The 12,863-nt window shown below is 36.1% G+C and overlaps 1 protein-coding gene across 4 annotated transcripts in view; it reads right to left on the reverse strand.

Moving 5' to 3' along the window:
- Positions 1 to 12,863, reverse strand: part of tmem117 (transmembrane protein 117) — a 77,809-nt gene that overhangs the window by 13,967 nt on the left and 50,979 nt on the right. For all 4 annotated transcript variants that reach the window (XM_038280379.1, XM_038280378.1, XM_038280376.1 and 1 more), the window contains one exon: positions 3,950 to 4,049. In XM_038280379.1, coding sequence (XP_038136307.1) covers positions 3,950 to 4,049 — 100 coding nt within the window. The remainder of the gene's footprint in view (positions 1 to 3,949; positions 4,050 to 12,863) is intronic.

Here is a 12,863-nt window from a genome sequence, read left to right on the forward strand (position 1 = left end):
CAAAACCAGTGACTTGCCAGAAGGAATCCTGTACAATTCGGTTCTGATCAGTCTACTGTTTGGAAATACAATATCTTTATACTATATCTACACTAAAACTATGTGAATGTGAAGAATGGTGAGAAAATGTTATTAGCTTGCCATGCTAACTAGAGATGCATTTGGATATCATCTAGGGCAGACGTCTTAAAACCTGATCCTCATTGCTCGTTGCCGTGCTTTTTCTAGATGTGTCTCCCCTTCACTACATCTTAATCAAATGATTGCATTTCCTCCCCAGCAGCTGCCAAGGGCTGTACAGGCTAGTTAATCACCCACTAATTAAAGTCAGGTATGTGGAGGTAGAGGAACACCTAAAACTATGGGATAGTGGGACCTGAAGACCAGAGTTGAAGACCTAATTTCTGGGGAACAAAATCTACAATTCTGTATCTTAATGGGCTGTAAATGGAGCCTTGAAACTCAAAGTCTTAAGCTTATTCATCATCCATCATACCATACCTAAACACCAACAGGTCACCCAAACAATACCTCTGTCATGATCTTGGAGCTAATGATTGGCTTTATTACTCATTCCATTCACCTGTCTAACTCTGCCTGGTTTCTTATCACTGCTCATCTGATCCACCTGCTCCTGACTCTATTTAAGGACCATGTCACACCTTGCCAATTTAGACAGCGTATGCCTGGTGCTGAACTTTCTATGTATTTTTTTTCAAATTTTGGGCGTATACATAGCATATCCAACGATAGCCTAACTTATGCATAACGCATGGCAACCTAATGCCCATAAAGTTCTATCAGATATTTAATCTTTATTTTTAATAAATCTTCTTTTAACACTGATTTGGTGGGATATAGGTTATAAAGAGAAATTTAAATTAGTCCCAATGGGCGTCAGCTGGCTGCGATGGACTGGCGACCTGTCCAGGGTATATACCCTGCCTCCCATCCATAAACAGCTGAAAATAGGCAACAGCACCCCTCACGACCCCACTTTGAATAAGCATAATGGATGGATGGATGGATGGATGGATGGATGGATGGATGGATGGATGGATGGATGGATGGATGGATGGATGGATGGATGGATGGATGGATGGATGGATGGATGGATGGATGGATGTTGTGAATTTGCAAAACGAAACCCTAAATCTATAAAAAACTATGATAGTTGGATTCCTGATACCAACCGTAGTAAACTGTAGAAATTCCACAAATTTTTCATCTTGGAACGGGAAGATGCTCAAATTGATGTGATGTCATTTTAATTTATGGACTCCAAGCTAACCAGACCAGTTCCTTAAAAACATTTTTAGACAACAAACAACAGCTCAACAATTCCATATTAAAATCTTACCTATATTGTTCAGTTCACAATGCTTTTATATTTAAAGAATAACTGCCTCATTTTCATCATAGATGATAAAATCTGTCAGATGAACTGAGATTGATCCATCACTTGATATAATTAAAAGCTTATTTTCAATGTATGAGGTTTATTTTTTATCAAAACTAATACTTAAAAAGATTTATCAAAACAGCAATGTTAAAGGAAAGAAGATTGCTATAGATTTGAGGGATACAGTCTGACTAAAACATCTCTCAGTTTTCCATTATCCTTTTCTTTCTCTGCTCCATCTTATTCTCTCTGCCTATCAGCAATTATCCTGTAAATTCTTTCTCATACTAATATCCTTCATCTACCCAGATAAAAATACAACTTATCTCTCCTGTTGTTGTCACTCAGCTTTTGGAGCTGTTTTATATGGCTGACCAGCTGTTAGAATTCCTCTGGTATGACATTAAGTAAACCTTTAAGTAAACCTTTCACAAACTCAGTCACAATCATAGTAAAAAAAAAAGAAAAGCTGACAGAATATCAGATCTTTTTTTTAATGATTCAAATCACACATCTCATTGTTTCATTAAAATAATAAAGCCCACATGAAAAACACAGGAAGGTCTCTGAAAGAAGTACAAATAAAAATTCCTAGATGCATAAAATCTATAAAAAAAACTCTATTTTTTAAAGAAGGGGGGCTTCTATTTAACTAAGGGTAAAAACCTCTTTCTACTGCAGGCAAGACTCTAACTACTGATTGATGTGTTATTCTGCTAACCCTATATCAAATCAGCATTAATTCAAATTCATCTTGTAAATTTTCTTGGAATGTTTTGTCATTTTTTAATTTAACGCTGCAGTAATCACATAATGTTACCATATATATGTTGAATGTAGCTCTTTTTTTGCTTGGTTAAACTGATCTTTTCCATGTAAAGAGGCTAAATGTTTTTGTTTTTTTTTGTCTGTACATGTCAAAAGAAAGAACAAAAGCACTGATTAGGGTCTCAACATACAGTACACCCGACTGTCTGACTGTCTGCCCCCACTACCTTGCCTGCAACCAATCTAAAGTAAGTCACCATTCAGCATGATTTATGTTCTCTAAAGTGGTCAGATTGGTCTATTTATTTGAGTAGTTTATTTGAGAAGCATGCTTTTGCATTATGGAGCCCACATGATACATTAATCTCAAATTACCAGCCTTAAACAAAGTAACTGGTTCAGTAAAATCGGATAAAATGGAACGTGATGGAATAGATGAATTATAATAAAGAAAAAATGCATGGTTGTTTACCTTACACATGGTGGGAAGTGTATATTATGTATCTTATTGCTTCTGTTTTAGTATATGAAGAACTTTCCATTCATTTCAGTGACAAAAACCCCTGAGAGCAGGACTGCCAGTGATGCACAGAGGGAATATTAATAGTAGAAGGGGCCATGTTAAGTCAATAATAGACTTAGGACCACATTGTAGATTTCTGATTCATTATTGAAATAAACTGTCAAGGGCCTATAGAATACCATCCCCTAATAACAACTCTTACACACACATTTAGCAAATTGTAAATCGACTTTATTGTCAGTTTTATTGTTCTTAAAGCACTCTTAAACGAGAGACACGTTAGGTTCCCTGTCCAAGAAGCACATCTATTTGTGAGAGAGTAGAGAGCTCACATTAAACCCACAGCATTCCGTTTGCAAGACAGTAACTTTCCCAGTTGCCCCTGTTAATACATCAAACAAAAGTACAATTGGTCGAATCTCTGCTAAGACCATTTGCTGGGAACTACATGAGCAATGCTGAGGCCACATCTGTTGCTCTTCCTGAAGCAGTTCTCATTTAGCCAGTTTTCTTCAGAAGGCTTCTTAGATTTATTGGATGGTTGCATCATAGTTAAGGGTTTCCTTATCATTTTCCTTCAGACAAATTTCTCTGTGATCACAGTCGAGCTGTAAAAGTTACTTCCCTATTTTGCAAAACATATTAGTATAATTATCCTTTTTTAATTTATTTTATAGCTTTGAATGAGAAAGTAGATCTCACTTTCTAAAGATACTCAGTATAAATCATATCGAGAATTAGGAGATAATCTAAAACAGTAAGTTAGGTTTAGAAAAAATAAAGCATAAAAAATACAACTGTCACTGCATGCATGCTTGATATTGGAATTGCTGCAGTCAATAACATGATGAAAGTGAATGTCCGCTGCCACATGTTCCTCCAGGAGGAGTGAATCCTGCAAAGTCAGTGATTCGATGCAATCAGCTGAGTTCCCTAAGTTATAAAACTTTTAACCAGTGTGTCTGTGTGATTTCATTTTCCGAGTTAAGGGCCTTGAGATGAGTGTTTGGTGGGAATTGGTGCTTTAGATATAAACTAAACTGAATTAATTTCAATCTGCAGGGTGAAAGACAAAATGCAACTATTTCAAAATGTAATGCCATTTAAAAGTGCATAATTTCAACCAGTTGAAAAAGGTCCTGCTTACCAGATCAAGTAAATATATGATTAGAACAAATTTTCTGCTAAATCTGAGTAGTTTCAAGTTTATAGAAGTAAAATTTTGTTTATTACTAACAACTGTATCTTTTTCTTACCATCCAAGCTGTCACAAAATCTCCCATCCATGTCCCCACTGCAGCAATCTTCATAAAGCTCTCATTCCTGATGCCCATGTAGTCTGTCACCATGTGGGGCCTGTGAGCACAAAAAAATAATATTCTTGAAAAAAAAAAAACAAAAACAAAAAACAGTAAAAGCTCTGTTTCTTTTGAGTTAAAGAATACGGTAAAAGCACCATCACAGAAAATGAGAACAGAAAAAATGGGTCTCTGCCACTGAGTATCATGATGCTGGTCATGATGGTCAATCAATATAAACCTAATCCTTGAGAAAATAAATGAGTGCTGGCTGTGGCTTTCACAAAGCCCCCAGGATTGTAAACAATTTACTTCAGTGTGGAGGAATTTATGTTCTACTCTCATTCCTTATTGGGCCTTTGGCAAATTATACATTTGTTTGGTAAATTTGTCTGATGTCTGTTTTGTTTTAGATCAACGCTGCCACACCAGTGACATCCCGTTAAAGCAGCAGATCTGACAGAACCGAGTTAATATCTGCACTTGTGCATATGTACAAACCCACACTGGGTCAAAAAGCACCATTAGAGAAATCACCTCCCATTGGTGTGGTATCTGATAGGAAAATGACATGCCTTATTTGGAGTCCCAGCTACTCCTTCCTCGCTGTACAGTTTGAGAAGATGAGATGCTTTTGTTCAGTTGGAGAAAAACCCACCCACCCAATGCACACATCCCACGCTACATCCCTCCATTTTCTCCAGGTAATTGCTTGGTGGGGAGGGAGGAAAAGTGGGTCAGTCGCCTTTTCTATATGGAACTTGCCAGGGAGAGAAGGAGAACAGAGGGGGAGTGATGAGGCCTGTTTGATCTCTTGGCAGCCAGTGTCTTAGAAGCTGAAGGAGAGCAGGTGGGCACCCATCGACCAACCCCACCCCCCCTCCTCGACAGTTCAGCCTCGTGAATATAATAGACGACGATGGATGGAGGCTTGCAAAGCGCTTTCAAGGGGTCATATTTGAAGTCAATGGCTCCATTTATCTTAGTTTTTCCAGGTCATTTTGTGGCCGCCAGTGAACACTGAAATCATTCCTTATTGCACTCAAAGCTTTGGAAAATCTTAGCTACAATCAGATCTTATCTCCAGAGCGTATGCTTCAATATGGTGGTTATTCTTTTCCATTTCATTCCTAGTCTGATGTTTTCTTTCTTATTCCAGATACTGTGACACATATATGCAGATATTTACCGATGGAGATGGATGATTAAGACAAATTATGTTTTGTTAATGCTACAGTAGTAGTGCATTGTGCAAGTGTTGATCATGACACAGGCTCATATTGTTACAATAGAACAATATAAGCAATACTAACATGATTGTAATGCGAGACTGCAGTCCTTGCTGGCTTTAAATAGCAAGAATTTTCATATTCATTCTCGTCATCTTCTATTTATCCACAACCTGCTTTCAGGGGCATCAGTCTTAGCAGAGATGCCCAGACTTCCATCTTCCCAGGCATCTCCTCCAGCTCCTCTGAATGAAGCCCAAGGTGCTCGACGGGCCAGCCAAGGGACACCCCCTAGACAGTCCTGGGCCATTTCCTGGGCCTTCTCCTGGTGGGACATGCCTGAAACATTTCCTGAGGGAAAAGTCCAGGGGGCATCACAACAGATGTCGGAGCAACCTCTTCTGACTTCTCACAGCGTGGAGGAAAATCCTTTCTACTATGAGCTTCTCCCAGATGGCCAAGCTCCTTACTCTATCTCATAGAAAGCCCATAGCCAACCTGTAGAAGAAGCTAATTTCAGTTGCTTGTCACAACCCAGATTAACAGATTAGCATAGAAACATAGGAATATTTATAAAAGAATAAAAATAAAAGTTTTGCCAGTACAGTTAGACCAGAACAGGGTCAACATTACAGCAGCAACCAGAAAATCTATCTGCTTGAGGTGGGCGGATCGATCCTACTATCGATAATATTGATACCAACACTGGTATCGATATTGAACAATAATCATTCATTTTCTATTCAGCAAGCATTGACTGCAGCAGATTCACAACAGTTTCCCTGTCTGTGTCACAGCCCTTTGCTGTTCCCCTTTCCTCCATGGTCAACAGGTTCATGATACATCAAGCTTAAAACGTATTGGTATCAACAATACTGACCCTGTATTTACTAGGGATGGAACGGTTTATGAAAACCGTCCGAACCGTTCGGTTCGACTGTCTCATTTCGGTTTGCGTGTTTCGTTCGGTGCATGAGCTGCTCCTTTTTCTCATAGGCGAAGCGTTTACACTCCAGAGCAGAAGAAGAAGAAGAAGCGAAGCGGCGTAGCCGGGTGTAGCTGAAAAAAATCAGTTGTTGTGGAGAATTGTGTGGGTATGGCGAGTGGGAAAGAACAGGAGTTGGAAGACGCGCCAGCAGCACTTTATAGGTCTGCTGTATGGGACCACTTTGCATTTAGAGTGACCTACGATGACGGCGGAAAGAAAGTTGTGGATAAAAGTGCAACAGTGTGCAAGCATTGTGCAACACATTTTGTTTATGCTAACAGCAACACGACCACCATGTCAGGCTAACAATCAACATATACCGAACCGAACCGAAAACCGTGACCACGAAACCGTGAAACTGAACCGTGGATTTTGTGAACCGTTCCAGCCCTAGTATTTACTTATTATCAGATCGATGTCATATTTCCCACTATAGCCAACCTCTATATCTCTAGCTTAATTCTCTCTTCACATTTCACTAGGACCAAGAGGACGTGAACTTTTCCAGTTGAGGAAAAAACTCCCCTTTTGATCTGAAGACAGCAGGGCACCTTGTGAGAACAATGAACTAGGAATTGGATGAGCTCATTTTAATTCCACTTAATTCATACAAACCACCCGAGCATCTGCTTTAGGTCTTGACTGGAGAGAGCCAGTAAAAAAACATCATCCACAAAGGCTTTGACTGCATCTATAAAATCCTTTCCATTAGGTTCATGAAAACTACTGATGACAGAAAGCACCCCTGCCAGAGTCCAACATTCCCCGAGAACAGGTTCAACTTAATCCTAATTATGCAGATCAGACTGCTGCTCTACTGGCGCATAGGCCCAAACAACCCCCTCTTCATTGCAATAATTGTCCATTACATTAAAAATGACAGCTATTGTATTAATTAAATATAGTAAATTATTTTGATAAGAATAAACAAAGTGGTGCAAAGTAGTGAGATAAATGGAAAAGAGGTCCTGTTAAAGGTAGACCCTTCACCTCAGTCTCAAATAGTTTTTTCTTTCAAGACTGGCTTGTTTTTAGCTCAACTCACCTTTTAACCTTAAATGTTTGTGTGCAGTGCATTGTTTGCTTTACACTACAAATATATATTTCTTGTTCGTCAAAAATTTAAAGATTGCTTTCAGTTGACCGGAGCAAATTCTTTCCAGGTCACCACATTTGGTGACCGTTGTCCCAAGACATACAGCATGGCTTTTTGCAAACTGCAAATGGTTTATTTGACATCTCCTTACTCTTACAATAAACAGTGGATTTAAAGAGTGCACCAGTAAAATGATCCAGTTAACTGACTTTCCACCAGAGCTCTGGTTCTGTGCAGCTCAATTACTCACACGTAGACTCCATTTCCTACTGTAGTTAAGAGATTCTTAAAAACAGTTACCTAGACTGTTTTCTCTCGAGGAAACAGGGCAAAGAAGTGTATGAATGCAAATTTATACCTCTTTTTGGAGAACATGGAGAAGCAGCATTTAGTTTCTATGCTTCACTTATCTGGAACAAACTTCCAGAACACTGTAAAAGTGCGGAAAGCCTGAGTTCCTTTAAATCAAGACTAAAAACACATTTGTTTAGGATTGCCTTCGACTGTTCTAGTTAAACAGTTCAACTGAAACATCATTAGTTCAACTCTTTCAGTTTCTTTAGTCCAACTGTTTTTAATATTCTTTTTTGTTTCTGCATTTTTTATTTTATTTTTTTTTCCTACTTGCTTTGATTCTGTTTTATTTTCCTATATTGTAAAGCACTTTGCATTGTCTTTGTACTGAATTGTGCTATACAAATAAATTTGCCTTGCCTTGCCTTGCCTTTTTGGGTGCCCAGAGTGGTTAGTTTTGGTTAAGTATGTAGTGCTTAATGCACTTGACAGGCTTTAATTCACTGAGCTACAGCTCAGTACTGTATTTTGTGGAGATAAGAATTATCATTCCCTCATTCCTACCAAAACAGTAGTAAAAAAAAATACACATGCATAAAAACTATAAAAGTTATTTATTTTTGAAAAAAACATGCAAAATTTTCCTCTTTTGCTATCATTTTCTGCTTTGTGTTCTTCTACTTCATAAAGCCTCAACAGAAGACAGTGTTTGTGCAAGAGGACAGAGTTCAGTGACTTAATATTATTGCATGGCATTGCATGGGTTATATTTAAAAATCATGTGTTTTTACATTGTGAATTTTATTATCATGAAATACGATCATATAGACAAAATTAAGCAATTAGAACCATTAATGTACCAATAGTGACCCAAACTGATCTTTACTGTTCACCTGAAATGTGGAAGAAAGTCCTCTGAAAAAACTCCTGTCAAAGAATAAATCAGATGTAATTTCGTAACATATATTTAAGGGTATTTGACGGAATCTTATCGACCAAAATCTGCGGCTCTGTGGCTGAGATATCACTTCTGTTAAGCAAAAAAATAAAACAGCCTTGATTGGAATAGCGATTTATATCTGCATTAAGTCCGTTAGACACACAGTGGTTGGCTCCACTCCAGTTTCCAAGGAGATCCCGTTGGGAGTCATTTACCCGCAGCAAAATTTGAATCGATACTTCTGAAAATGCTGTCTGGCACCACACACAAGGGGCTTTAAATCTTAAAATAAAAAATAGAAACAACCCAGCTGCCCTTCTCACATGTTTAATTGAGCAAATGTTACTCCAGAATTCAGAGAAAGGCTTTAATATCATTTTTCTGCTTTTCAGTGCATCAACGATGAGTTTGCCGGCTCTTCTTACTGCATGTTCAGAGGTGGAGCACTCTGACTTATTCATGCTGACTGAAAATTTAATGGCACTTAGAGCTGGATGACTTAATAAGAGGTTTTGGTGTCGTGGACATCAGTATAGTAGCACCATGAATAATCAGCTCTTAATGATTTCCGTGTCCTAATAGCAGAGGCCGTTGCTATGCTGTGGCCAGCCTGGCCGGCTCGGGAAGCTTTGACCCTCTGAGGATTTTTATCAGGTCTTCCAGACTTGTTCAGAAATTACATTCAAGGACGTTTGATGCCTTTGTGCTTTGGTTCTATCATAAAAGTCAAACTGACATGTTACAAAGTACACAGCTATAGAATTTAAAGCGATCTGGCTATATTCAAGTGAAAAGTTTTTGATAAAGTGTCATAAAAATTCTTCATGACAAGCAATACATTTTTGTTTTTGTTTTAACTAAGCATTCCAGTTCAAATGAATACAATAAATGTATCTTGGAAAATTTTACAGCATGTCTTTTGTGTTCTGTAGTCTCGCATATTGAAATGATTTAAAAATTTAACTATTTTAAGAGTAATTTGAGTTCTTCTTAAATTGCACAATATCTTTTTAATAAGATTCAATATTTTGATTGATTCATCAAATCAAACTGATAATAAAGTTAACTGAATACTTTGTGCAATTAAAGCACAAACCGCTATTAATCAATTTATTCTGTTTTATCTATTTCATTTTATTCAAGATAACGACTTTAAAATTCAATACTAAGAGAGCTTTCAGTGCCGTGACTCATAAAATGGCAATATAGTATTTTTTTTCCACTGTCTCTTTGGGCATATGTGGCGTCCAAGCTTTTATAAACCAGCTTTCTCTGTCAGACACTGGCAGTGATTTAGTGACTGTAGTGACTATGTGACCTCCTCTGCCCTGTAAAAAGCTGGACTCATTCAGAACATTAAATTGCAACCTTGGCTGGCTCCACATTGAAATGCATTGCTTGTCTCTGTCCTGTGCACTACAGTACCTAACACTGTAAAAATTTTACAACAGTTGTTATCAGGAAACATAAAGTAGCCCATAAAGAGTCCATATTATCACTACACCATCCCCAAAGATGACTTAAAAACCTATATCTCAATTTGCCACTTTAGAATTGGCCATGTAAGGCGTTAAAGCTACCGCTGATTGAGCACATCGATCCTTATTCCTCTCGATGAGGGTTATGAATAACTTTCATGAGAGAGTTTTGTATGTAACACTGGAAGCCAACATTTCTTTGGAACATCAATGCTTTTATGGGTTTTTTTTTATTATTGTATAGGATGCAAATTCAGAATACAATGCAAAACAGCATTAAAATTATTTTAATAAAGAAAAAATTGTCAGCTCTGACAGTAAATGAGACACAAATCCATCAACATCTTTCATACTGTAATATCACTTTAGGCAGTACGTTTTCTACTATTTTGCATAGATATAAGTTAGCTAGTTAGGAAATCAATCCGGTCAAATTCATGTTGTTCCTCAGCATTTTAGTGCCAGAAATTGAAAAATCTTAATGTATAATGGCATTAAAATGTATAAATATGTACTTTTATAAACAAGGATTCAAACCAGGAAATAATTCCTATGAATCTAGAGAATTTTTCAAAAAGAAACTCTAATTTTCATACTTACTTATCTTATTAAGGCTGTATTTTTACATATAAGATAGCGTAATCTGTAGTTAATCGGTGGAGCTATCACCTCTTTCATTCCGATCAGTTATTTTGAGCTTCTTTTTGTATATAATCTAACACAGTGCAAAATAAATTATATATATATAAAGAAATACTCTCCTTAAAAGATAACAAAACACTGGAAATACATTTTGGAAGAAAACATCTCTTCTTAAAGGTATTTCATCAAAAATGGCAAGCTAAGAATTATTTACCTTCCATTTCTTTATTGATTATTATTATTATTGGACATCATTATTAGAATAACGTCAGACTCATCTTATATTTGCTGACCATCTTTTGTTTATTTTTAAAGGTATTTGATGATTTAGTTAGCACCCTAATTATCAGCTCCCTCCACACATTCTTGTTTAAATTCAAGGTGTGACTATGGTTTTGATTTTTGGCAAAAATCGCCCAGCCCTGCTTCCATCCAAAAGATATAAAAATTATTGGATAAATTAATTCAAGTATATTTAGAAATTCAATTTAATTGTATTGTAGAATACAAACCCATATCCTGTCTATTTTAGGTCTGCATTTTAAATGTTTTAGTAATGGATTCATCTATAAATTAGTTTTCGGATAAATTGATCAATCTGTCAATGTCTTTGTTAATCTAAAAAGTGATAGTTTTACTAAATTGACTTTCCTACGCACTTATACAGAATAAACGCAGTCAACACTTGGGTCGGCTAGAGGAGACTGTTGATCCTCTGCGTAAAAGTGCTTTTTAGCCCCTTTTAAGTGCAGTTAAAGCATCTCAGGAATGGAACTCTGTCCCTCAGAACATCAGAGAACTTATAACATACACTATTTTAAAAAAGCATCTAAAAAATTGGCTCTACTTTGTGTATGTATGTATGTATGTATGTATGTATGTATGTATGTATGTATGTATGTATGTATGTATGTATGTATGTATGTATGTATGTATGTATGTATGTATGTATGTATGTATGTATGTATGTATGTATGTATGTATGTATGTATGTATGTATGTATGTATGTATGTATGTATGTATCGGTATGTATGTATGTATGTATGTATGTATGTATGTATGTAAGCATGTATATGAATATATGTATGTATATATATTTATATGTACATAGTTTTAATGTTTTATTCTATTTTATGAATGTCTGTAGTCCAGCGAAAAATTATTCTGTATTTTTAAATCCGTTTTGAGGAGTTATAGCTGTTTTTATTTTTATATTTGTATTTCACATTGTAGCATGTTTATTGTTGTGTTTTTTTAGGAAGACAATTTTAAGATCTGTCCAGGGACAACAGATGAAAAATAGCCTTTTGGCTAATTCTGGTGCATTTGCAGGAATGCTTTTTAATGTACACTGTCCCTGTCAAAAAAATAAATAAATCAAATTAAATCAAACTTTACTCCAAAATACAATAATTTATGGACAAAATACTTCAACTTCAAGTTTACAAGCTTTAGTCAAAAAATCTTTTACCAAGAAAAATGACATTTAACTGAACAAACTAATAAAATTTAAAAGAATAAGGAGCACTAACAAATCAAGGGCACAGATGTAAAAAAAGATGTAGTGATGAAAAAGTTAAGTGTTAATCTGCATTCCTCTGAACTAAGGTTTATTTGTGGAAAAGGGAAAAGAAAGAATTTGCTCTCAAAGCCAATAATTATCTACAAATATTTACTAAGGTAAATATTTTTGTAAGGTAAATATTATAAGGTGTTAAAACAACAAGTTCACAATGCAAAGCAAAGGGGAAAATAAAATATGTTCAATCATTGCTTAGCTAACTTATTTTTCATTCATTAACTTAACTTAATTTTAGATTCTTCCTTTGGAGGAGCTCATCACCCAGGAACAGTCTAAGTTTACTACCGTGGCTGAGTCTAACTTCACAGCATTCAAAAAACACAATTAGGTACTTTCAGCTTTTAATACGTTCACATGAAGAAAAACAAAAACATCTTATTTGTATTAAAATAAAATGAAAAAAATCTTCAAATATTTTGTTACAAATTTGGGCCAAAAAAAAATATCCTCTACACCTTAATGCAAGCTTGAAAAACTGATCCATGCAACATAGATTGATGCTTTTATGCCATTCATTCAAAGGAGAACCACATTATATTAATATCAGGGTTTAAACTGAGAAACATCAGACCAGAGTAAGTTTTTGCACTTGTTTTTCTCCAAGCTTGTCAGTCTGTGTGAT

The sequence above is a fragment of the Cyprinodon tularosa genome, unplaced genomic scaffold, assembly GCF_016077235.1.
Source record: "Cyprinodon tularosa strain WSP-4 unplaced genomic scaffold, ASM1607723v1 ctg16, whole genome shotgun sequence".
NCBI classification, from domain to species: Eukaryota; Metazoa; Chordata; class Actinopteri; order Cyprinodontiformes; family Cyprinodontidae; genus Cyprinodon; species Cyprinodon tularosa.